Source organism: Lithobates pipiens, unplaced genomic scaffold (genome assembly GCF_037356315.1).
Source record: "Lithobates pipiens isolate NorthernLeopardFrog02 unplaced genomic scaffold, aLitPip1_a1.2 Scaffold_10, whole genome shotgun sequence".
Taxonomy (NCBI): domain Eukaryota; kingdom Metazoa; phylum Chordata; class Amphibia; order Anura; family Ranidae; genus Lithobates; species Lithobates pipiens.
The window spans coordinates 169,908,566-169,935,955 of NW_027507686.1; the positions used below are offsets into that span (position 1 = coordinate 169,908,566).

The following is a 27,390-nucleotide window of genomic DNA, read 5'->3' on the forward strand; positions in this document are numbered from 1 at the left end:
GAAAACGTGGAGAAATCTCTTCAATATACACTGATAGGATAATAAAAACAGAGTCTGCTTTTCTATGGCTCTGTAGTCCTGTTCTGGATACTAAGCAGCAATTCTCAACCTCAACCCAGAGGAACCCTTAAAAAAAAAAAAAACAACATCTCAGGAAACCTCTAATAATTACTATATCTACAACTCACAGCACATTAGCATGAACAATAGGTTGAAATATAAGAATAAATAAGAAAATAAAAAGGGAATGTGGCATATCTAGCATATTTGACACCCAGGAGTGCTATATATATATATATATACACATACATATACATACACAAAACACACTACATATATATATATATATATATATATATATATATATATATATATATATAAATCAAAATCTTTTAGTAATAATGAGGTAAAAAAAAAAAAAAAAGGAATGTCCAGAAAGGAATGCAGACAGTGACAACCCGTTTACATTGGTGGTCCGTGGAGAAGATCTAACTTACACTGGTGGTCTGTGTACTGCCCTGCTTACACTGAATGCCAACAGGAGAAGAAACCCCTTATATTGGTGGTCAGCGGAAGAAGGGATCCCTTACATTGGTAATTGTAAAGAATGCCTCTTGCATTGCTGGTCAGTAGCTAAAAAGACAATGGGTGTGAGCGGTTACTTATCTGAGGGTCAGAAATTGCTTAAGGAACCCCTAGAGGAACCCTTTTTGAGAAATGCCGAGTTAAGACAAATGCTACATCTTCCACTCTTTTGGGAGACACAATTTTATAAGGAGTGTATTTATTGAAATGTTCTAAATATACAGTACAATAGCTGCATTGAACTAAGAAGAGGGAGAATGAGAGGAAGTGTTTAAAACGAGTAAATGGGGATTTACTAAAGGCAAACTGACTATGCATTTTTCCAAGTGCTGTCGTATTAAGTTTCTCCAGAACTTAGTAAATGAGGTGAATCTTCACTTTGTGAAGAATACCACAAGTGCAAGAAAAAATAAATAAACAGCATTTTGTTTGCACATGATTGGATGATACAAATCAGCAGAGCTTTACCACATTTACTAAGCTCTGGGGAAAATAATGGCACTTCCAAAGTACATAGTCTATTTGCCTTTAGTAAATCCACCCCAGTGTGTTGCTGTCAATTTCAGGGTAGTGAAATGAAGACTTTTTGACACTTTTGTCGACGACAATGAAATGTTAAAGACAAGAGTCAATGGCTCATATAAAAAAAAAAAAAGTACAGACCAAAAAAATAAAGGTGTTTGCCCATAGCAGACAATCAAGCTTTTATCTTCAGCACTCTGATAATGAAACATAAAGATTATTGGTTGCTACAGGCCACACCTTTATTCCTCTTCATTGCAGTAAATTGGCGCTGTACATTAGAACAGTAGTCTGAACACTTCTCTGCAATCGCAGTATGAGGCTGAATAGATTTACAGTCCACAGTACAGTTCATTTTTGCTGTGATCCGGATGCCTCCATTCTGTGGGTCCATGAGCACAATGCTGCAAGGATGGAATGGTTTTTATCTCTCTATGATGCTGCTGGTCACATCAGACTTCAGTTCTTTCTACTGATTGTTCACTTGGGTTCAAATAATTATGAATTCTCTGCTGCAACCTCATTTCCTAAACACAGAGAAATGTAAAAAGCATTAATTTATTGTAGATAAACATTTAATGTAGTGTTGCTCTGTTCCATTTAGCAGTGGACTTTCCAGTCATACAGAAGGCTGTGGTTCCTAAATATGATATTATAGTTGTGGTCTTCATCATTACAAATATCATTTATTCCTTCCTTTTCCTGTAATACTGTGCCCACAAAATACATTTGTTGTGAGCACCCAATCCGTGCTACTTCCCTCCATCTTAAAAGGTTTTACCCCACCTTAGATTAGATTATTGTTGTTCTCACGTTGCCCCTTGAAAACAAGTACTATTTGTCAATTTATTTATTCAGTTTCTATGCAAAAGACAGAATACCTCTCCACCTGTTTTTTATTTTTATTTTTTTGCCTCAGAAAAATAGAAACTGCAAAAAGACCTAATTTTAAATAAAAAAAAGGAGCTTTGTCTATTTAATAATGGAATATTATGAATAATGTAAGCTTACAGATGGAGCCAAGCTACCTACTATGAATATGTCGATTCTGCCTAGTTATTGGCACTGGTTGTTTTTGAAGGTGCATCTTTAGGGACTTTCATCTTTATCTGTAATTAACTCCTTTCTGAGCCACTGGGCTTGATTTATTAAAGTAGTAGAAAATGCAATCTTTGCAAAGGGAACTTTCACTTGGCTTTGCAAGGAATACTCAACCATGTGCAAGAAAAAACAAACAAACAGGATTTTACTTGCACATGATCTGGTGATGGAAGTCAGAAAAGCTTTACCTCATTCCCTCTGCTAAAAGTATCCATACATGGCTAGATTTCTCTAGTTCAGTACACCAGCTGAAAAAGACATAATCAATGGATTCCTCCATCCACACCAAACAGCATGGATAGCAGAACCTACACTGTCGGCTGTTGTATTCAAGCAGCCACAGCTGCTTGAATACCAAAATAGAGATTGCATCAGGTTGGATGCATTTGCTTTTCATTCAACCATTTTACAACCTACTCCTTTTCTGTTGAGTATTGTCAAGCAGGGTGATGTCAGCAGGGCTACCCACAGCTGGAATTCTACCTAATTCAGCAGGGTTCTAGTTTATTCTCTTTTAGTAAATCAACCCCACTGACTCTTGAACAAGCATCTGCAGATCAGGTATCCCAACACTTATTGGGTCAGAGACACACTGGGGTTAATTTACTAAAATTAGAGAGTGCAAAATCTGGTGAAGCTCTGCACAGAAACTAAACAGCTCATAACTTCGGGTTATTCAATTAAGTTTTGACACAAACCCCTGCCCCAAAAAAACTGGAAACGGATTGGTTTCTATGCAGCTGCACCAGATTTTGCACTTTCCAGTTTTAGTAAATCAACCCTACTGTGTAGTAAAAAAAGGATCAGGCCATTAGCCTCATATTATTGCAATTTTAAAAAACAAAATTAGACAGTGGAAGCTTTCACATGTGTATGCATTAGGGTTTCATTTTCTAATGGAATCTTTCTCTGCAGGTTTGGTTTCTAAATTTTTTGTCATATTTTCCTTAATAGTTAAAAATGTGGAGTCAGTCAGCGCAAAATAATAACCTTAAAAGATAGCAAAGCAGCTGAACATTAAAGGTAAATATAACAAAACCTCAAAAGAACATTAAATACATAACAATGCAGCGCTAATAATTAACCCTCTAATAATTCAGTCTTTTATATAGTAGAAGACGTAGAGAGCTGAGGTAGAGATTATTATAGAGATAGTTGATAGTGGCGTTCTGAGACTTCTTGTCACTTTACACTGCCTCGAGTAGTTGCTCTCGCTCTCCAAACATGATGCCTCCCTGCTGCTTCCTACAGTAACGTCTCCTCTCTACTTCCTCCTGAGTCACCTCTCACCCAGCTGGGTGAGAGGTGACTCGGGAGGAAGTAGAGAGGAGACGTTACTGTAGGAAGCAGCAGAGGAGGCATCATGTTTGGAGAGAGAGAGCAGCTACTGGAGGCAGTGTAAAGTGACAGGAAGTCTCAGTTTATCCATCTGTCTACCCAGACTCTAGACTGTGACCAGTGTTAGTGGTGAGATGAGCATCTGACCCATCTGTTAGCTCAAGGGTCTATGATCTGAGGTGAGTGGTTTGGCTGGCTGGTGGTGGAATCACAGATGTAGCTTGCACTATAAGGATATCTGCATGTATTTCTACTACCACAGAGGAGAACGCCACTATCAACTATCTCTATAATAATCTCTACCTCAGCTCTCTACGTCTTCTACTATATAAAAGACTTTGAATTATTAGAGGGTTAATTATTAGCACTGCACTGTTATGTATTTAAATATTTTACTTAACAGCCTGAGTAACACGTTTGTCCAAAAAAGCCAATCCTATATTTGTTTCTGACAGATACCAAAGGTGTCTCTTAGCAACTATAAGAGCACATTTTTTGATGTCTGCATCTGGGTAAGTGCTCAAAAACCTTAGCATATCCAAATCATTCTTTGGAGCCCATCGACTTACAATTGCCTCATGCCAAAAGCGAACATATATGAGGAAGACAAAATGTGCAACCCGTTTCATTCCTTTCAATTGCCGTTGAGGAATATTCAACTGTTTAGTGAAGAGGACAATTTTAAGTGCATATATTGCCTTTGCCATCCACCTTGCTTTATGCAGTGCCCCTGGGATCCTGAAACTGAAGTCGTTTTAAGACCAACCTCCTAGGTACAGGAGTGAGAGTTGTAATAACTCTTTGTAGTCTTCTCTTGGATGACTTCCGTCTTTTAGGACATTTTGGATGTAGTTAACCATTTTCTCTCGTTCTTCTAGAAAGCCTTGGGGACTTTCTTCATCCAGCATTGTTGTATATGACTTCTTATCAAGTGAAGCCCACAGACTTTGTTTTGATAAAAGTGATCACTGTGTGCAACCCCTAAATATTATCCAATCTTCTTGAAATTTGGCATATATATCTTTTACATCCCTGAGACTCAGCGCGTAAGCAAAGTCACATCTTTGGAAAAAGGAAACACCCTAGTATGCATGCATGCATGCAGGTTGGTCATTTATAATGGTGATTTTTATTTTTAAAAAAATCATACTTCCCACAAATAAACATGTAAATATCAGTATGACTGAAGCACATTATTCACAGTGTAGCCTTGGTGAATATCAGATGGTTTCTGGCAATCATGTCATCAGAGACTGCTGAAAGACATTCGTTCTCAGACAGAACCCATCTATAAGACCTACCAATAATAAGATCAGCGGCCCTTATCGCTGCCCCATGTGCATATAGAACACATTATACATAAATATTTTAAACATCAGACACACGATTAAAAGTTTGATTAAATTACATACATTTCTAAAGGACATTAAAAAGACTTTATCTCAGCTTGCTTATACAGAAAACATCAGCATATTGACAAGAGCAGAGACAAAACGCTGGCACCCACCTTCCATTGCAGAGAAAGATCAAATTCTGAACAGCAGCCATTGTGGAATTATCATTCTGTCCCGTTATCAGATGTCTGTCCAGAACAACGTGAACAGCATCTGGCTCGCTTGCTGGATGCAGATAATCAGTCAGTTACAATAGTCAACAGAGATAATTTAAAGCAAACATCTAATTTGCACTATTCATTTATAGGCTTAGCACTTTAATGTCTAAGTATACTGGTAAAAGGTAATAGATCTTACTGAGATATAATCAAAAAATGTAGGTACAGAGCTACACTGATCCAATGATAAAGCATGCTGGGAAGCTGGATCAAATGCCAAATTGCACTCAATTACACATTCTAATGCTAGTCAATCCCAACGTTTTGGCCCCAGCAGTAAAAGATCATCATGCAAGTTACAGACCCAGCTTGCACTTCGAATAGGATACACTAAATTTTGTCAATGTGATCATACACCCATATTGCTAAATGTTTTCCAGCTACATGATGATCACATACATGCACCCATGCAGTCAATGTACAGCTCATCCAATCACACAATAATAATTGGTGCTGCATGTGTAAAATGGTCTAATAGTGCTGTCCGTTGGACAAAGCAAAAGTTTCACTTAACTGTCTTCAACCCAAGCTGTGCATACATTACTTTGTTATGCACCCCCAACACGCCAATTGGGTGATAGGAGCAAAGTGTAAAAGCTGAAAACTATCTCCCTGCCCCAATGTGATACTACTGAGTACCGAATTAACCAAGCACATGTTATGTGGAAGGAAAATGAGTGAATCACATGCGCCCCATACCCAGAAGTACCAGGTATTTCTCTTTGGTAGCCAAATGTATCAGCAAGGGAGCAAACAAGAGTATTTGTAGCTGGGGATGGTAGCAGTTAGACATGTGCTATTCATTTTGTTCCAAATTTGTGTTTTAATATCCGAATTAATGAAAACCCGTTTAATAAATTTTTCTGAATATTCGTAATATCTAAAATTTGTATATTCATACATTCATAAATTCATACATTCGCACATTCGTCAATCAGTAAATTTGGAAATCTGAAATAATAAATAACTAATAATAACTTAACTATTAAATTATAGGTATTGTAATTTCCTTTCAAAATTTGGCTGTTAGTGAACGTAAAAAATACAAATTTATCCGAAGTTACGAATTATCCAAAATGACAAATGCCGTATCCAAACGAAAGGAACGTAATGAATTAATAATAATAAATAACAATAATAATAATACAAATTGTATTATTTATTATTAATTTATTCGGTTTCATTTGTTTGGATGTGGAATTCGTTATTTTGAACAATTCGTAACTTTGGATAAATTCGTATTCATTATGTTCACTAACAGCCAAATTTGAAAGGAAATTACAATACCTATAATTTCTGATTTTCAAATTTTCGTATTTTCTAATTTCGAATTTCCAAATTTTCTAATTTACGAATTTAGGAATGTATGAATATACGAATATGCAAATTTTCAAATTTACGGATGTACATTTAATGTATGCCATTATTAGAGAAATACATCTGTATCATACAAACATTTACAACAGCTTGCATGTTCAAACCTGGGATTTTCTCATCTCCAGCCCATCAGCCATTGGCCACTGGGACTACCATTCATATTTGGTGGCCATAAGAAATATGCAAGGGCAGAAGAAAGTGAGCCAGGCATCAACCATGAAAACTGTTGTGGATATCTGCATAACAGGGCACCCACATTTTGATACCCCAATGATCTGAGGATAGCACAAGGTGCTTGTTCTATAGTTCTAACAATAGAAGGTGAGCCCACAGGTATACTATAATGAGCTTCAATGTGCGTTTCTATTCTTACCACTAAATGTTGCTCCAGCTTCTTTAGCAAAGTCTTCTAGGATAAGAGGCAGGCTGCCATAGTCAGGCTGACGGACCAGCTCGTATACAGAAGGCTGACGTCACAATGTTAATAAACCGGGAGAGGAGAATAGGAGTAACATGCATTAAAATATTTAAACAATATACATAACAAGTTGTGAAAAACCATGATGATGGGTGTCATGATCAAAGGTGTCTGAAGGTAATAGTGTTTCTAACAGATTGTGGGCTGATTTACTAAAACTGCAGAGTGCAAAATCTGGTGCAGCTGTTCATGGTAGCCAATCTGATTCTAACTTCTGCTTGTTCTATTAAGCTTTGATAAAAAACCTAGAAGCTGTTTGGTTTCTGTGCAGCTCTGCACCAGATTTTGCCCTTTCCAATTTTAGTAAATCAACCACCGTCTCTCATGAGGATTTACAGTATTACTCAACTGCAATGCAGTGTGCAGAGGCTCCGTGTTCGGATCCATGCACCTGCTCCTGCCTGCATGTCAAAATTTGACATGCGATTGTCTCCATGCCGCCACTGCGTGTGCATCCACTTCAATTGGCTCTGCCTCCACGCAGCGGTTCTGCATGGAGGATGGGCTTAACCACTTCAGCCCCAGCCTATAGACATATGACGCCCACAGATGGGATCTCCCATCCTGGGTGGGCATCATATGACCTCCTCTGATTCCCAGCCATCTAGGCAGCATCGCTCGGGACCCGGTGCGTGTGCCCGGCGGCCGTGATGTCCGCCGGGCACCCGCGATTGCCCGGGGACACAGCAGGACTGTGGATCTGTGTATGTAAACACACAGATCCACGTCCTGTCAGTGGCAAGGAGACCGATGGTGTGTTCCCAGTACAGAGGAACACCGATCGGTTTCCTCCCCTTGTGAGTCCCCTCCCCCCACAGTTAGAATCACTCCCATAGGGAAAATATTAACCCCTGCATCTCCCCCTGGTGTTAACCCCTTTCCTGCCAGTCACATTTACACAGTAATCAGTGCAATTTTATAGCAGGATCGCTGTGTAAATGTGTCAAAAGTGTCCGCCATAATGTCGCAGTCACGAAAAAAAAAAATCGCAGATCGCCGCCATTATGAGTAAAAAAATAAATAAATAAAAATGCCATAAATCTATCCCCTATTTTGTAGATGCTATAACTTTTGCGCAAACCAATCAATAAATCGCTAATTGCGTTTTTTTTTTACCAAAAATATGTAGAAGAATATGTATTGGCCTAAACTGAGGAAAAAATGTGTTTGTTTAAAAAAGAAAAATTGGATATGTATTATAGCAAAAAGTAAAAAATATTGTGTTTTTTTTTTTTCAAAATTGTCGCTCTTTTTTTGTTTATAGTGCAAAAAATAAAAACCGCCGAGGTGATCAAATACCACCAAAATAAAGTTCTATTTGTGTGAAAAAAAGGATGTCAATTTTATTTGGGTGCAACGTCGCATGACCGCACAATTGTCAGTTAAATCGACACAGTGCCAAATCGCAAAAAGTGCTCTGGTAAGGAAGGAGGTAAAATCCTTCGGGGCTGAAGTAGTTAATTGCCCATCTGAATGAGCCCTTAGGGTGTGCAGGACCCCAAATGTGCTGTTGAGCACAGGTGTGTGAATTAAAAAACCTGCAGAAAAGAATTATAAACCCTTTGGCAGGTAAAACAGCACACATTTAGGAATTTCCTTTGCGTATTTAGTGGTGCGTTTGGAGACTAGCTATAACCCATATAGCTATATATATATATAAGCTATATAAATGTCATGAAGAAGACAATTAAGATAATTCAGAAAATGTTTGTTAAACTCAGCTTTTAAACATCAAATAACACATGTTTCAGGTTACCCCAGTAAGACTGTAGTCTTGAAAGATCCAAGATTTATCCTCAGCAATAGCACAACACAAGGCACTCACACCATGACCAACGGCACAGATAGGTTCTATGGAAGAAAACCATAAATTAGCACTTACTGAAAAGCAGTTCTCTTTTAGCCGACAAGTATACCAACTGACATTAATTGTTTTCCCAGCTCGGGGCAGGAGCTTCAAGCCCAGGAATTGTAGCACATGAATTTAAGGCATAATTAACTGTTTTCACGTGTTAAAAAAATATCAGAGCTGAACAAATTATTTTATTAAATCTAAATAATGAATTTAGCACACAAAAAAAGGTAATACTTACTACCCCCCCTAAACTAAACCCTGCTATTTCTCTTGCTATGCATACAAACAATACCAGTTATCCTGTAAGCTCTTTTCTCGTTCTCTCTTCACAGTTCTCTAGCAATAGTTGGGCAGCAGCTGCAAAAACTCTGTGTAAACACTGAGTATACTTCAAAAGTCTAATTTCCAGTCTGTGTTCAATCTATGTAATCCATCTTTACTTGATTGATTGTAAGTTGGTTAAAATGTTATTAAAGCTTGTTTTTTTTTGTTTTTTTATAACAAACATGTCATACTTACTTGCTTTGTGCAGTGGTTTTGCACAGGGCAGTCCTGAACCTCTTCTTTTGCCTCACCGGCACTACCGGCTACTCCCCCTCGAGCAGTGCCCCCTGAGAAAGACACGTTCACTGGGGGCACCACTGCATGCTTGCTCCCAAGCCACTGCTCTATGCATCCATAAGACACATAGAGTCTGGGTTTAGCACTGCCCCCCGGCTCTCTCCTCATTGGTTCACTGGCTGTGATTAACTGGTTTCAGCCAATGAGGAGAGGGAGTCCAGGCACAGCTAAGTCTCATGTGCACATAGCTGGATTGAGAGGCAACACACAGCAGGTTCTTTAGCTTCATGCATGAAGGTAAAATACCTTCTGCCTTTACAACCACTTTTAGCAAATAGAGCAAAGGAGGGATGAAGGAACACAAGTGGAAGTGGGTTGAGTTGATGTTACATAAAGTTTTCACAGTTGCTATCTAGGATTTCCAGAGGGCAGTGCAATGAGAAAGGGAGCAGTAAAAAGCTTACAAAAGCATCAATGCAAGGGTACTGTTAGATGGGATAACAAATGGAACTACATAAGTCACTTTATCCTCACAGCTAAACATAGCCCTTAAAATATAACAAAAGTCTACAGTCTCAGGACTCCCTGATGTCTAACTCTGGAACCTGACTTCTCAAGGTGTTAGAAGGTACATTCTTGGGGGAAAGGGGAGATTTGGGACTCTATATGAGACATGGAACCCATAGGTACAATGCCTCCATCCCTGCTTGACAATTCATTGAAGAGAGAGGATTGGAACTTTGTATGAAGCATGCAGCTGGGGGGGGGGGGGGGGGGGGGGTGACCATGATGCAATTGTGTCTGACCAGTTTGTTATATAACTGTAAATACTAAATTCAATACAATGCACATAAAGAGTATAATAGAGTAAAATGTATTCCATATATGATGTGTACAACCAAAACATCATAATAATATAGCATAATAATCAATCCATAATAATAATAATAACAACATCAAAAACATAACCCATGCATCACACAATGCATATATAAAAGTGCATGATAGTTACAACATATTTCAATAAAACAGAATAAATTATTATTAATTATAGATATATATCAAGCATCTGCTCCTGATGAGTGGAGCTCATCCATGAAACGCGTCGAGCTATGTTGATGCCACTATCATGTTTACAGACAGGATCATTCCATCAATTTTATTCTGTTTTATTGCAATATGTTGTAACAATCATTCACTTTTATATTTGTATTGTTTGATACATGTGCTATGTGTCTGACATTATTATTATGGATTATTATTATTATGCTATATTATTATGATGTTTTGGTTGTACACATCATATATGGAATACATTTTTTAATCTATTATACTCTTTATGTGCACTGTATTGAAATTTAGTAATTACAGCTATATAACAAACTGGTCAGACACAATTTGCATCATGGTCACCCCCCCCCCCCCCCCCCCAAGCTGCATTCTTCATAAAAAGTCCCAAACCTCTCTCTTCAATGAAGGTACATGCTAAGGCCGCGTACACACGGGCGGACTGTCCGCCCAACTAGGTTCGTCAAACAGTTTGACAAACAGTCCGTTCAAAATTAGCATGAACGGACTTGACCACACACGACGAACGAACAGTCCGCTGAAAACTTGCGCGATGACGTGAACGGCACGTACGACGGGACGAGAAATTCGAAGTCCAATACACTGCAATGCAACCTTCGCCGTGTAAATTCTTTCTGAGCATGCGCGAGACTTAGTTTCTCGTACAAGCCTACACACGAGCGGACTGTCCGCTCAAACCAAGTTTCAGCGGACAAAGTTGGGCGAACAGTCCGCCCGTGTGTACGCGGCCTAAGACCTTGACCTTGTTTTGTATTTTATATTTTTATGCTACAAAGTTGATCCTGCTCACTTGGAAGAGCCCTCAATCTCCTACAGTGGAAAAAGTTGTCCCCTTTACCATCTCAATTATGAGCTAAGAAAGAATCCAATCAAATTCAAATGAAATTGGGGCCTTCAGATTAAACGTGGGCCATCTCAGTATGATATGAATTCATGCTCTCGTTATTGTTAGACTGTAGTCAAATGTGGCATTTCAATATCCAATTGTTCCTTGTACTGGAAAAAGATGACATGGTAGGATTTGTTTGTTGTAGTATATTGTGTTGTACTTCTAAAGCATAAATAAAAACGAAACACCTGCTGCTGCTTAACCATTTATTTTCTAATTGATCTCAGAACGTCACCAGGACTATTAGTAGACCACTGACTCTAATGTACTATGTTGAGTTTTTAGGACCCGTTCACACAATAGGCCTGCTCGGATCTGCCTGTCCGTTTTTAAGGCAGATCTCAGGGGGCAACCCATTGACTTGTATGGGTAGGCAGAAGTCAGCAGAGATTTGTCCACTGACACTCACCTGCCTTCCAATCCGATAAGATCCACTCAAAACAGATGGATGGCTATATGTATGTTCGCCATCCGTCCAGCGGATTGGATGGAATCGGATGAAAAGGGACAGGCGGATTCGTTTTCGTCCGATCTCCCATAGAGGACTCTGGGGCTCTGACAGGTCCATCCCAGCACAGTGAGCAGAGACAGGCCTGTCATCCACCGGCTCAGCAGGGATCAACGGAGCTGGCGGAGTCTGTTGAGCGGATCCGCCCTGTGTGAAAGGGGGCTTAGAGTTATGGAATTTTATTTTGATCTTGGTTAGTGGTTTGTCATCTACTCACTCTGATCATTTATTATACCAATAGTTTTCCAGAGCAATGTAATGTCTAATGAACATAGATTGAGTTGCTTTGCTTCTTCTCACACATATCAAACTATGTAATCCTTGTGGTTCTTCTAGTCTCAGTTTTCGATAATCAAAATGCTGCAACTTACGATGCATATGATTGTTACTGGAAATCTTATGTTTATTTCTATCTTTTTATACTGGTATAACAACCACTTATTGACTTCATGATACCACCTTTATGCCTCTGCAGAAAAAAAAAGTTTTTTTTGTATTTTCCGTGAACTACTCAGTAAAAAGTGATTACACAAATTACATACAAACAAATTAATTTTGTAAATTTTTCCAAAAAATTGTGAGAAAAATTACTACTTCAACAAAAATCTCCATGCCTCTTACTAAATACTTTGGATTGTTTATTTTCCAAAAAGGGGTCCTTTGGGGGGTAGCTGTACTGTCCTGACATTTAGGGTCTCAATAAATGATAGGCCGTCAGTACATCAGGACTAATCGATTTTCAAATACCTTTATATATCATAGACTGTAGACTTTATAACTTTCACACAGTTAAAATAATAAAATGGTGGATTTGGGTTATTTTTACCAAATAAATGTAGCAGAAAACATTTTGTCCTAAACTTATGAAATAAAGATTTGTGCAATTTTATAAAAGAAACAAAAAAAAAATCTCAAAATTTTCTGACTTTTTTGGTTTATATAGCAAGAAAAAAATCCCAGTGATGATTAAATGCCACCAAATGAAAGCTCTATCGGTCTCATAAAAATGATAACACTTTTATTTAGGTACAGGGTTGCATGCTTGAGTAATTATCATTCAAAGTGTGACATTGCTGAAAACTGGCCTGGACTGGAAGGGGGCGAAAGTGTCTGGACTTGAAGTGGTTAAATCTCTTGAACAGGACAAGTGATTAAAAAAAAAAATTAAATAGGACAGTATTTTTAACCCTTTCCTATATTATCTATAGTGAATAAAATGTTTGGCTTTAGTTCTATACTTTAACCCAGTGTTTCTCCACCTTTTTATTTAGTCAATGCACAATCTGAAGGCACCCCAATCTAAAAACTAGACTAATAGTTTTACAAATTGCTGCAGCATCCACACATGTAGGACATCGAATGTTAAAGGCAATTTATTCTTCCTAAGCAAATACACCTTTGCACACTGGTATTGACTACTACTCTAGAGCTTCTCTTTCCTCGCAGTTTCTCTCCCTTACTTCACTAACCCCATTGTTGACAGAGAGAGGCAGGGGCGGGCCAAATAAGATGCCGTGCAGACGCCTGACAGCCTCCTTATCAACCAATGACGTCACTCGTTGCTAAAACGCTGGCATGGACAACAGCCTGCTCTCAGCTGACCCTGGGTCACAGAAGAGCAAAAGAAAGTGCACTCCTGTGACCCACAAGGGAAGTATAGCCAAGAAAAGCTTTGGCCATACTTCTTTTACGTAGGTTTTATAACAAAGTAGCAAGAAAGTTTACGCATGGGAAGGATTTCCAATGTGTGGCAAATCTCTTAAATATATGACTGTTTCCTTTCCTCAAGAAAAGGTAAGGATTCATTTACCATGCAAGTAGCTGCACTAAGCACTGCTTGGGCTAGGAGGAAAAAGTAGGCAACATTGTTGCATCTATGAATAAGATCACAGAAAGATCTGTTATAACCCATCACTACAGAAGAAAGATCTGATTATCTATTCTAGAAGAAGGCAATTTTTTATTTTTTTACATACAAAATACTGCCTGAACCAGGTACAATAACCCCCATCCCTTTTCTCTCAACTGTGTGCCAGTACAAAGACAGACAGACAGACAGACAGGCAGAGTAAAGACAAATCAACAATTGATTTGTTATACTTTATATATGCAATGATATACTTTCCCTCCCAACTTACTCTTCTCTGCTTTGAAGTGCTGCAAAATTCTAGCCAGATAGCCACTGTTTGCCAAGTCAGTCATAGCCCCGGGGCAATGTGGGATTAACAATGCATGATAACGAGAACCTAATAAGGAAACAAAATTAATTTAGATCAAAATTATTTCTTTTTCAAAAGAGGAGTATTAAGCAGTCCATACACAGAGCAATTTTCTTTCCTGCAACCACCATATTGACAGGGGAATCACTCCCACAGAGCCATTGTATTCTATCAGCGGGGGAAGCTGTCCCCACTGAGTGAAGACAGTGATTACTGCTAGCAGCTATACTAGCCGCTAGTGATAATTGCATACAAAATCCTGCAGGCTTGCTGTACCCAACTTGGTACATTCAACCTGCCCATGCATTTGTTGAACTGGTCAAGATTCTACCACTATGGCCACCCTTCAACTTCACCCACGTTGGTCAGAAAGCACTGGTTGTTAAAGTGCAGTGATAAGGTATCCTAGGAAGAAGTGAGGAAGGAAGTATTTGTAAACTGCTGCATGCAGGAGCCAATGTGTGCTCAGCCACAGTGCACCACATGTTACATATGGTGTGTGGATGCGGAAAACTTCACTCCAGTGTGGGTAGGCAAAAAGGCCTTGCAATAATATATCCATGCATGTTTGGAGGGAGGGCATTTTAGCATTCTTCTGGTAACTGCATCTGTTCAACCCTTACCAGAATGATTTCTTATTTTTAGTGGCTGCTGATTTAGATACTCTGAGTGGTTAGAGTACATTTATACAGTTTACAAAGTAGGAAAGCCTGTGACTGGGGGATAATGTTGGCCTCAAAACCTTTTAGTATCTCATTTCAATATTTCTGGCCAATGTTCAAGTGCTACTTTACGGTCCCTGCTAAAGACAATGAAAAATTAACAGTGCAGTATCAAAATTAAAAAGTAAATGGCCAAGCTCGCCATGTTCTTTTATCCATTACTGTATTGATTCAAGCCAAGTGATGTCTTACATCTCAGAGCCATTTCCATTGCATAACCACTTTACCAGTGCAATGTTACTGGCTGTGTATGGTTTGTACGGCATCTGCTAAAGATTGGGAGACTTATAAAAACTGTTTCAGTAACAATACAGTTGAGCCTCTTTTCTCTTTTTTTTTTCAAAGATTCCAATGTAATAAAATTAAAAGGCTGCTAAATGCTATTTTTTTACTTGGTTCAGTTTTCAGAAACTGTTCTGTGTATATTCATTGTATAAAGTGATATCAGCCCATTATACTTCTAACCATCTATAGATTCCAGTTTTGCTGGGTTGGCATACGGCTTTAACTGAAACTCCTGGAACCATCTTGTGTCCGATTCATTGATTCCCAAAAAGTCCAGTGCCTTTCCCTGTAAAAGAAATCACAACTATGGATGATTGTAATAGCATCCTCATTTTAGAAAAAACTTTTTAATTATGATAAAATATCAGAACAACAATAATAATAAAATACAAGTATTTTATAGATTTCTTATGCTGTATCCTACCATACTTTATAGCCTGAAAAAAAAAACACACTCCCCACCTGTGTAACAAAAGCACTCATCTTTTAGCTGTGTGACCTGTTCAGAGCCTTCATATAAGGTGCACAATGCCAACAAAATTCCAGCCAACAGCCTGGTATATACACATTTTGGTAATGGGAAAGTGTCACAGAGAATACTGACATTTAAAACGGACAAAGTCTGGTGATATATATTTTGTGTGAAGTTTTTTTTTTTTTTTTTGTGTGGGTTGCGAACCGATGCCAGTCTGTGGCCTGTCAGAGACCGTGCTGTACAGCCGCTGGGAATAGAGAGGCTTACATACAAGGGCCCGCATGCCAGATTCTGTGAGCCAGGTTGCCTCTTGTGAGATCAGTGGTACATTAGATTCTCATAGGAAGGGAACCCTACTGTCACTCATGCACCAATTATAGGTTTCCTGCTCTTTGAAAATCAAATGCCGGACCCTGCTGATCTGGCTCAGGTGGTAGCGCTGGGGTGAGGCTGCATAGTGATGTGTAAACATAGAGAAATTTCACTCACTGCACAGAGAAAACCCTGACAAGCTGCATCTGGTGGCAGGCTACAGTGGCAAGTGACATGCTGCACCTGGTGGTGACAGGCTACAGTGGCAAGCTGCACCTAGTAGCTGGCTACAAAGACAAGCTGCATCTCTTGGAAGGCTTTATAATGGCAAGTGACAAGTAAGCTGCATTTTTTTTGTGAATATACAGAAGTCTTACAATTTTAGCAATCACAATCGATGAAAATTTTGTAGCCTCTGCTTTAAATTTAATTGAAATGTGTTATATATCAGGAACGAGACAAAAAAAAGGGTGATTTTCATCAAGTCTTCAAGATAATATTGCCCCTTACTTAAAAAGAGTCCCAAGGCAGACCTATATAATGTCAGACAGCTATACAAAAACTCTTGCCAACCAGTAGCACTGGAGGGAAGGCATTATATAAAACAGGAGCCTACAATAAGGCAAGGTGTTTTAACCCGTAAGGGTAACAAGAACTTAGGCATATTCAGCCTCTTATGCAAAAACACTACATTTTAATAGACAGGTGCCCTTGAGAAGACCATGGTGGAGGTGGCCATTCTGTGATTTTGCTAGATTTCCAAGGATGGATATGCTGTGCTTCCTGCCATAAGAAGAAATAAAGGATTGTGTTGCATATGTATTTACAATTTGGTTTTTGCAATAAAAAACCTTTAGCAATTCTGCGACTATAGCCATAAATAATGATTAAATGCTCAGGAAGTCTAGGGCTAGATGAATAAACTGTAATCCTTATAGTACTTTTAGTATTCCTTGCACTGGCAGGCTTCAGTGTTCATCTCTTCTCCCTGATGCTCCAGGTTGTGGGCAGTCCCTTGCCATTCTCAATTACAATGTGGGGCTATTGGTCCTGCATTGCATGTGACAACATCACCAAGCGACCGCCAGCTGGAGCACCTTAGAGAAGAGGCTTTGGAAATTGTTTGCACAGGATTGGGGAAGCCTACCGAAAGGAAAAATAAGGGCCAATGCAAAGGGAGATTTTGTGTCATTCCTCAGTTCAGCTCAGCTGGCCTGGCCACAATGATTTAAACACCAACAGGTCGCTTTAATGGGCAGACCAAGACAAATTCCCATGTGAAAATCCAAGAAATTATAAGCCTAATGCAACACTAGTAACAAAAAAAAAAAAAAAAAGTAAAAAATAAATAAATAAAAAATTCTAAACATTTACTATTCGGGTGTACAAACCATCTGATAGAGAGTGCAATGCAAAACTGGGTTGAAAATAAAAATACTCAAAATCTTGTTTGAAATTACACTTGTAAAAGATATCTTAAAGGAGAAGTACAGCCAAAGCTCGTTTGGCTGTACTTCTCCTGTGGATCACAGGAGTGCAGCTCTGCAGTTCGTTTTCAACAGAAAGTGGGCTGAAGTCTGCTCTCTGCTGACTGGAACAGGTGCATCCAAGCTACTACCTCCTGTGCAATGCCTGGTGAGCCTCAAGAACACAGCACTCAGCCTATGAAGTCTCTGTAAACCTCCATATAGTCCATGCAAAAAAGGAGAAAGGCTAGTGCTATGAAATTCAGCTACATCATTTTATTATTGCATGTGAACAGCAATTTAAAAATGCTGGCCACTCCCACCCCCTCCACAGCCCAATGCTCCAGTGAGCGTCGGGGAACTGTGAGAACTGAGCGATCGGTGGTGTTCGATCGCTCGGTTCTCAGCGTAGAGGCACTGGGGAACAGGTGCAGAAGAATGAATCCCAAAAAAAAAAAAATCTATTTTAAAGATCAACTCCAGGCAATTTTATTTGCCCATGCAGTGCAGGCACTGCTAGATTTTGTCTAGGGGTTTGGAGAGCTGAGGTATACTCACCCAAGACTGGTGCTTTTGGCTCCTGCCCCCTGTGGTCCAGCGGTTTTATGCAGTGAACTGTTCCTGACATCATCATGCCCATAGAGCGGCTCTGGGCATGAAGACGTCAGGAACAGTCCACCGCTGGACGTGAGGCAGCACCGTTTTCTGGAGGATCAAAGGATCGGGTGAGTATACAGCCCTGGCCAAAAGTTTTGAGCATGACACAAATATAAATTTTTACAAAGTCTGCTGACTCAGTTTTTATGATGGCAATTTTGCATATACTCCAGAATGTTATGAAAACTGATCAGATAAATTGTAAAGTCCTTTTTTGAAACGAAAATGAACTTAATCCCAGAAAAAAACATTCCAACTGCATTTCAGCCCTTCCACAAAAGGACCAGCTGACATCATGTCAGTGATTCTCTAGTTAACACAGGTGTCAGTGTTGATGAGGACAAGGCTGGAAGTCACTCTGTAATGCTGATTGAGTTAGAATAACAGACTGGAAGCTTTAAAAAGGAGGGTGGTGCTTGAAACTATTGTTCTTTGTCTGTTAACCACGGTTACCTGCAAGGACCATCTCCTACAGTTGATTCAGCTGCGGGATCGGGGCACCACCAGTGCAGAGCTTGCTCAGGAATGGCAGCAGGCAGGTGTGAGTGCATCTGCACACACAGTGAGGCGAAGACTTTTGGAGGATGGTCTGGTGTCAAGAAGGGCAGCAAAGAAGCCACTTCTCTCCAGGAAAAATATGAGGGACAGACTGATATTTTGTAAAAGGTACAGGGATTGGACTGCTGAGGACTGAGGTAAGTTAATTTTCTCTGACGAATCGCCTTTCTGATTGTTTGGGGCATCTGGAAAACACCCTGTCTGGAAAAGAAAAGGTGAGCGCTACCATCAGTCCTGTGTCATGCCAACAGTAAAGCATCCTGAGACCATTCATGTTTGGGGTTGTTTCTCATCCAAGGGAGTGGGCTCACTCACAATTTTGCCTAAGAACACAACCACAAATAAAGAATGGTGCATAAACATCCTCCAAGAGCAGAATGGTACATAAACATCCTCCAAGAGCAACTTCTCCCAACCATCCAAGAACAGTTTGCATTTTCCAGCATGATGGAGCACCTTGCCAAAACTGATAACCAAGTGGCTTGGGGAACAAAACATCACAATTTTGGGTCCATGGCCAGGATACTCCCTAGAACTTAATGTCAATCCTCAAGAGGCAGGTGAAGAAAAAAAAAAACACAAATTCTGACAAATTTCAAGCATTGATTATGCAAGAATGGGCTGCCATCAGTCAGTATGTGGCCCAGAAGTTGATTGACAGCATGCCAAGGCGAATTGCAGAGGTCTTGAAAAAGAAGGGTCAACACTGCAAATATTGACTCTTTGCACAAACTTTAAGTGGTTGTAAACCCACTAACCAAAAAAAAAAAAAAAACACACACCTGCAAAACAAAGGCATAATGAGCTAGTATGCATAGCATTGCCATTGCTTCAGTGCACATGTGCCGATTACGTGGGCACATGCAGATACAGGGGATATCTCCTAAACCATGCAGGTTTAAGATATATCCGGGGTAGCTACAGGTACGCCTTATTATAGGCTTACCTGTAGTAAAAAGTAGTTGTATAGAGTTTACCACCACTTTAAAGCATTTGTTAACCCCAAAACAAAAATGTAAAAAAAAAATGGATCCTGTTCCTTTAAAGCATGTTATATGACACAGTGCTTGCCCTGTGTCATTTGGCCCCCTGTAACACCTAAAAAACCTGGCTGATCCTGCCACTTTCTCCCCACCCTTCTGTAAACTGACCACAGTGTATCATGGCTGCTGCGATCAGTTTACATCTCTGTCTTCTGTCACCAGCAGCCTGCTATCTGCTCTCCTCTCTGCTGTGTCCTCCTTCCCCCTCCCCCTCCCCTCTCTGTCTGTGTGTGAGCCGCCCCAATCCCCCCCCCCTTCCGCTGCACCCATAACACTAATCTGTGTACACCATCAGCACTGCCTTCTATTGTTCTATTGCAGTGTCCACCTCTGTAAATGATTTTTAAATATAAATGCTGAAAATACCTAATTTAAGAACCGAGATTGCGATCACATGACCGGACAGCTCTCTCATCCTCCCCTCCAGACTGACATTGCCAAAGGAATCTCAGCCCCACCCGTTATATCTCTCAGAAGAGGAAAGGAGAAAGCTTGCGAATTTCAGCTGTGAAATTAGGTATTTACAGCATTTATTTTTATAAATTACACACAGAGATACTACAATAGGAAGCAGTGCTGATGGTTAATACAGAGTGGCTTAAGAACCATTTAATGTAATTATCAATAAAAGCCTTTGACACTTATGAAATGCTTGTAATTATACTCAGGGGTGGCGCTACCACTAGGCAAACTAGGCAGCCGCCTACTCTGTTCTCTTTGCAACAAGCAACTAAGTCTCAACATCAGCAGGCAGCCACCGCTCTGTTCGTACATAGTGTCAGAGGCGCAGTGGCGACGGAGGACTGTGTACGTGTCCCAACTCTTGAATGAATGGAAGCAGGCAAACATTCATTGATGGGCGCAAGTAGGCTGCATTGATGTGCGCTGGTGAGGCTGCACTGATGGGCGCTGGTGAGGCTGCACTGATGGGCGCTGGTGAGGCTGCATTTGATGGGCGCTGGTGAGGCTGCATTTGATGGGCGCTGGTGGGCTGCATTTGATGGGTGCTTCATTAAAAAGGTGGAGTATACATGGGCAGGACAAAGGGGGTGAAGTCAGGGGTGGAGCCGGGGGGGGGGGCCGGCAAAATGATTATACTTCAGTATACCATAGTGACATCTGACAAAAAGATCCTAAAACACTGAAACAGCAGACATTGTGAAATAATTTGTGTCATTCTCAAAACCTTTGGCCAGGCATGCAAGCTCACCTAGAAAAAACAAGCAGATAACCCATCCAGTATGGGCACAGCCCCACTGCATGGGAAAAAATGTTTTGCCCAGAGTTGGGCTTTACACTGGTGAACTCTCGTCACGATAAAACCTACCTTTCCGGTGCTACAAAAGTGCATGAAAATTATTCATGCAGTGGACAATGTTCACATTGCTGTGCTGCATTTTGAAACGTCCTGCACGCTGCCTCTTTGGTGTGCTGTTCAAAAGCACATCATAGACGCACCTTCCATCATAAGTCAATGGGAATGCCTCAAAAGTGCACCAGTCTGAAAGGGCCCTTTGGCTCGATTCACATCTATGTTTCTTTTGAGTGTTTCTGCAGTGCTTTCCACAGGTTTTTTTTTACCACGATTTGCATTTTACATCTTTTATGTTTTGTTTTTTTCCCTTGAAAATTTGTTGTTGGGCAGATCTTAAAACGCAGAATGCAAATTGCGGCTAAATTGCGGTAAAAAGAAAACACACTATAAGCTTTTCTGCAGCTTTTCCATTGTACCAAAAAAATGCATTGATGTGAACGTGTTCCATAAGAACCCATGTTAAAAAAAAAGGCCTGCATTTCTGCAAAAAGCATGAAAAAAATGCATGTGGTGTCATCTAGGGCTGCAACTAACGATTATTTTCATAATCGATTAGTTGGCCGATTATTGTTTCGATTAATCGATTTTTACATATTTTTTGGCCCAATTTCTTGGGCATATTAAAAAAACACAAATTGCCGCAAAAACGCATTATTGCATGCTTTTCTGCAGCTTCTCCATTGAAGAATATTGAACAAAAAAAAACAAAATAGCGTTTTGCATTTAAAAAAAAGTCCTCGTCTTTTCCAAATACACAGCAGCTGAAAAAATCATGGATGTGAACGTGTCCCATAGAAAACCATGTAAATGAACTGTAGTGCGTTTCTGCAAAAAGCACCAAAAAAAACAAAGAGGTGTGACCCAGGCCTGAGATGTTTAGTAACATAATGGGGTTAAAAAAACTAAAATTAGTGCAAAAAGAGCAAATAATCGCTACTGTAAGGGGTTCATTTTTCACTATGGGACAGTGAAAGTAATATTTACAGTACCGATTTGCTCTTTTTCTACTATAAAGGGCTGATTTTAGTTTTTTTTCTAACCCCATTTTGTTACTGGCCGATTAATCGATTATGAAAATAGTAATTGATTAATTTCATAATCGATTAGTTGTTTCAGCCCTAGTGTCATCCATTATAGCTGTCCACTTACCCCAGGAGAGGCCACTTGAAGATTGAATGCTGAGCTTGATAGAGTGAATGTCTGAAGAAAGGATTGCGCTGAAACACCTTCAAGAAAAAAAATTAAAAGAAACATTTTCATTAAAAATGAGACGCTATAAAACTTCCAAAATGTTTATTAATCACATCCAGCCTTCAGAAAGCAATTATTCGCTGATGTAGAAGCCCAAGACATTTACCCTGCTGCTCTATAGATGCTATGGAACTATAAGTATCAGTAAAGCCCCATACACACTATCAGATTGTCTGCTGATTTTTTCCATCAGATTTACCAAAACCATATAATATGAGGTCAAACCTTAGGGGTTTCAATGTGTATGCAATCAGGCAGGCCCTTGTACTACATGGTTTTGGTAAACCTGAAGGAAAAAATCAGCAGACAATCTGATAGTGTGTATGGGGCTTAAGACTTTGGGGCACGTCACCCAACACCCATGACCTACAGTAGTACAGTAATTATACACATTTTACACACCGGTTCTACCTAACCTCTACGTTACATAGAAGAACACCACAAAACCAAAACCAAGCTAAGCGGCTCTAAAATAAATGTTATTTGCATGCCTTTGACTGTATCCACACAAGCAGAATCCATCCACCAAACTAATACTAATGTTTTAGGAGGGGGAGGGAATGTTTTTTAACCACTTGACCTCCAGGCCTTTTTCTGACACTTTTGTTTAACCGCTTGCGGGCCAACCGCCGCAGTTTTACTGCGGCAGGTTGGCCCCGCTGTGCGAAATCACATTATACTGCGTGATCTCGCAGGGCTTGCATAGCAGGCACGCGCCCGCCACCTGACGCACGCGCATGCCCACTGCGAGCTCCGTGAGTCGGATCACAAGTCTCGCAGACTCAATGTCTGCGGGGATACCCGCGATCGTCTCACGGAGAGGAAGAACGGGGAGATGCTAACGTAAACAAGCATCTCCCCATTCTGCCTAGTCACAGTGTCAGTATTTCTTTTACTAGAATTTTTTTTTAAAGCAGAGGCCCTAGAAAATAAGTTAACCACTTCAGCCCTGGAAGAATTTACCCCCTTCCTGACCGGAACACTTTTTGCGATTTGGCACTGCGTTGCGTAACTGACAATTGCGCGCTCGTGCGATGTTGCACCCAAACAAAATTGACGTTTTCCCACAAATAAAGCTTTCTTTTGCGCTATAAACAAAAAAAGGGTAACAAATTTTGAAAAAAAAAAAAACAACCCATAATAATTTGTACTTTTTGCTATAATAAATATCCCCTTTTTAAAAAAAAAAAAATAAATAAAAATAAAAAAAAGGTATTTTTTTCTCAGTTTAGGCTAATATGTATTCTTCTACATATTTTTGGTAAAAAAAAAAAAAAAAAAAAATAAAAAAAAATCGCAATAAATGTATATTGATTGGTTTGCGCAAAAGTTATAGAAATATTCATATACAAAATAGGAGATAGATTTATAGCATTTTTATTATTATTATTTTTTTTTTACTAGTAATGGCAGTGATCTGCGACATTATGGTGGACACATCAGACAATTTTGACACATTTTTGGGACCACTGGCATTAATACAGTAATCAATGCTATAAAAATGCATTGATTACTGTAAAATGTCACTGGCAGTGAAGGGATTAACACTAGGGGCAGTGAAGGGGTTAACTGTGTTCCCTGGGAGGTGATTCTAACTGAAGGGGGAGGGGACTGACTAGAGGAAGTGATGGATCGTGGTTCCTAGCTAATAGGAACACACGATCTGTCACTCCTGTCAGAACAGAACAGGGAAGTATGTGTTTACACACACTCGTCCCTGTTCTGTTGATTGTGCTCAAGATCGCTCGTGGCCGACGGACATCGCGACTGTTGGCCATGAGCATTGGCACCACTGCTATGCAGCGGGCGCACGCGCCTGCTATCCCGACCCTGCGAGCCGATGTATAGCTATGATGGCTCGTGCAGGGGAGCAGACCTGCTGCAGTATAACTGCAGCGGTTGGTCGGGAAGCGGTTAAAGTAACGCAGTGCCGTATCGCAAAAAATGGCCTGGTCATGAAGGGGGGTAAACCTTCCAGGGCTGAAGTGGTTAAACACCACCAAAAGAAAGTTCTATTTATCAAAAAAAGAGAAAAATATGAAATAAATAATACATAACCAATTGTCATTCAAACTATCACAGCGCTGAAATTTAAACAATGTCCTGGTAATGAGGGAAAATTACAGACTGGCTCTCAAGGGGTTAAATACTATATGGCCAAAATTTTGCATTTTTATCACCAGGATAAGATCACATGACCCATAATTTCAGTTGGGATCCAGCAGATCTGAACATGACTTTTATGCCCTGTACACACGGTCGGACATTCTGACCACAAAATCCGTTGGATTTTTTCCGAAACTGGTGTTGCATACACACGGTTGGACAAAGTTGTTGGAAGATCCGATCGTTCGGAACGAGGTGACGTTTGTTGTGTACGATGGGACTACGTAGAGGCTAGAAACTAATAGCTTTGGTCTCGTATTTTAATCTGAGCATGCGTGGCACTTTGCCCATCGGAATTCTCTACAAATGATCGGAAAAGGTCCGATCGGATTTTGTTGTCAGAAAATTTTAGATCCAGCTCTCAAACTTTTTCCATCTGTACTTCTGATGGAAAAAGTCCGATAGAGCCCACACATGATAGGATTTTCCAACAAAATAATCCAACAGACCTTTTCCATTGGAAAGTCCGACCTAGTGTACAGGGCATTAGTGTTCATTTACACTTCCTTCAGCTTCAACATTACAGACCAGTTAGCCTAACATCAATAGTATGTAAGCTCTTGGAGGGGATGATAAGGGACTATATACAAGATTTTAGTAATGAGAATGGTATCATTAGCAGTAATCAGAATGGATTCATGAAGAATTGTTCTTGTCAAACCAATCTATTAACCTTCTATGAGGAGGTGAGCTGCCATCTGGATAAAGGAAGGCCCGTAGATGTGGTGTATCTGGATTTTGCAAAAGCATTTGAATCCGTTCCCCATAAATGTTTACTGTACAAAATCAGGTCCGTTGGCATGGACCATAGGGGGAGTACATGGATTGAAAACTGGCTACAAGGGCGCGTTCAGAGGGTGGTGATTAGGGATGAGCTCCGGCCCGTTCGCATGCTCCAGGTGCAGAGCCCGCCAGGAAGTCGGCACAGAGCTGCGCTAATTGCAGGCAGTGAGACATTGCTGATCTCTGCAGCTGTGCATTGGGGCAATGTGTCAGTACCTGTGATTAGCGCATCGCTGCGCCGACTTCCTGGCGGGCTCAGCACGTGCACCATGCGAACACACCTGAGCTCATCCTTAGTGGTGACAAATGGGGAGTACTCGGAATGGGCAGGGTGGGTAGTGGGGTCCCCAGGGTTCTGTGCTGGGACCAATCCTATTTAATTTCATAAACAGCCACTGTAAAAATGAAAACTGAGCTGTGCATGGCAGGTAGGTGTACCTGGAACACAGGGCAGATTATTAATAGCAGAAGAGGCAGTGCATGTCTATTCTGTAATGAAGGGCCTGCTGAGTCCCGTGTTTTACCATCAGACTTTACACCTGGCTTGCTGGCCCTTCCATTCTAGTATAGAAGAGACTCCAACCTGTTGCTTTTACCTTCATTCAGCCCTATAGGCACACTGCTGGGATGGAGGTGTTACCAATCACCACTTTGTATGGACGTTTATAATGCATTGCTAAGGTGTGATTATAATGACATTAGCTGAACACAGGCCACACCCCCACCGCCTCCTATACACAGGTCAGCTGAGACCGTACAGACCGGCAGTCACATGACACAGCCCTCTCTATACACACACGGTCACATGACCCCGCCCTCCTCACCTCCGCTCACAGCGCTGCACACGATCAGACAGCTGGGTTTAGTGAGCCGGTCAGTGGGCGCCCCGGAACCCGGCATTCCCAGCTTCTTCATGTGTGGACGCCTAAACACCGCTACTCACTGCACGCATGCGTGTTGGAACCCCACTTCGCACACAATGTATTGTCAATAAAGATTGTTGCATTGAAGAGGCGGTGCAGTGATGTCCTTAGGAGGGAGATTTAAAGAGGAACTGCAGTTTGCTCAAACAGTTTGTAATAAAAACATCTTTGCTATTCTGAAGCTTCCCTCCAACCACTCTTCATATTATTTTATATATACTGTGACCCTGTACATGCCAAATATGCTGCAGAAATACTCCACTGAGTCTGTCTGCAGCCATTTTAACTGTGGGCAGCTGAAGCTGCTGCCTATTCACTTCCCGGATTAACACAGAGGCACACCTCCAGCTCTGCAGCTCTCATTGGCCGTCTTATGACTCCCCCTTCCCTTCCTAGGCTTTTTACTAGACAAGAAACAGGAAGTGGGCTGTATAAAGTATTTACTGGCAGAAAAAAATGTTTTGCAATCCAAAGTTAAAACAACAAGGGAAGAAGATTTAATAGATGGGAAGATGATAGAATAGAAGGAGGGGAATTTACTAAGGCTGTCAAAGAGAGAATCTGGAGCAGCTGTGTATGGTAACCAGTCAGCAGCAAGTTGTCATTTTCAAAGCTTAACTGATCTGGCTGGAGCAAGAATCTGATTGGTTACAGTTCACAGCTGCTGCAGAATCTTTTTGCTCCAGTCTTGGTAAAATCCCACCAAGTATATACAACGATCAGCTAAAACATTAAAGGGGAATTAACAGCTTATTTTTCTCTATTAACCCTTTTGCTGCCAGAGCCATTTTTGTAAATCATTTTATTAAATAATTTTAGCCCTCAAGATTGGTTAACCCCCCCGCCCCCCAAGCACATTTTATATATATATATATATATATATATATATATATATATATATATATATGTGTGTTTTCTAAAATCAGACAACCTAGAGCAGTGATGACCAACCTTGGCACCCCAGATGTTTTGGAACTACATTTCCCATGATGCTTGTGCACTCTGCAGTGCAGTTGAGCATCATGGGAAATATAGTTCCAAAACATCTGAGGTGCCAAGGTTCGCCATCACTGCCCTAGAGAATAAAATGTTGGTAGTGCCAGGTTTTTTTTTTTTGTAACACTATATTAGCAACACTTCAGTAAAAATGACACTGAAGGTAATTTTAAGGCACACAAATCACAACAGATCACCCAATTGTTTGGTAAAATATAAATGATGAGGATGCACCAAGTAAAGAGATACAAACATGACAAACCTTAAAATTGCATACACTCATAAAATGGTGACAAACTTCGGT

At 40.3% G+C, this 27,390-nt stretch overlaps 1 protein-coding gene across 1 annotated transcript; it reads right to left on the reverse strand.

The window, feature by feature from the left end:
• Positions 1-752: 752 nt before the first annotated feature.
• Positions 753-26,135, reverse strand: GATD1 (glutamine amidotransferase class 1 domain containing 1). Its single transcript, XM_077459756.1, has 8 exons — positions 25,992-26,135; positions 22,117-22,193; positions 15,322-15,427; positions 14,054-14,161; positions 8,770-8,864; positions 6,909-7,002; positions 5,054-5,165; positions 753-1,634 (listed from the first exon to the last, which is right to left on the reverse strand). The coding sequence occupies exons 1-8, from the start codon at positions 26,080-26,082 to the stop codon at positions 1,628-1,630; spliced, it is 690 nt and encodes a 229-aa protein (XP_077315882.1). The 5' UTR covers positions 26,083-26,135; the 3' UTR covers positions 753-1,627.
• Positions 26,136-27,390: the final 1,255 nt, after the last annotated feature.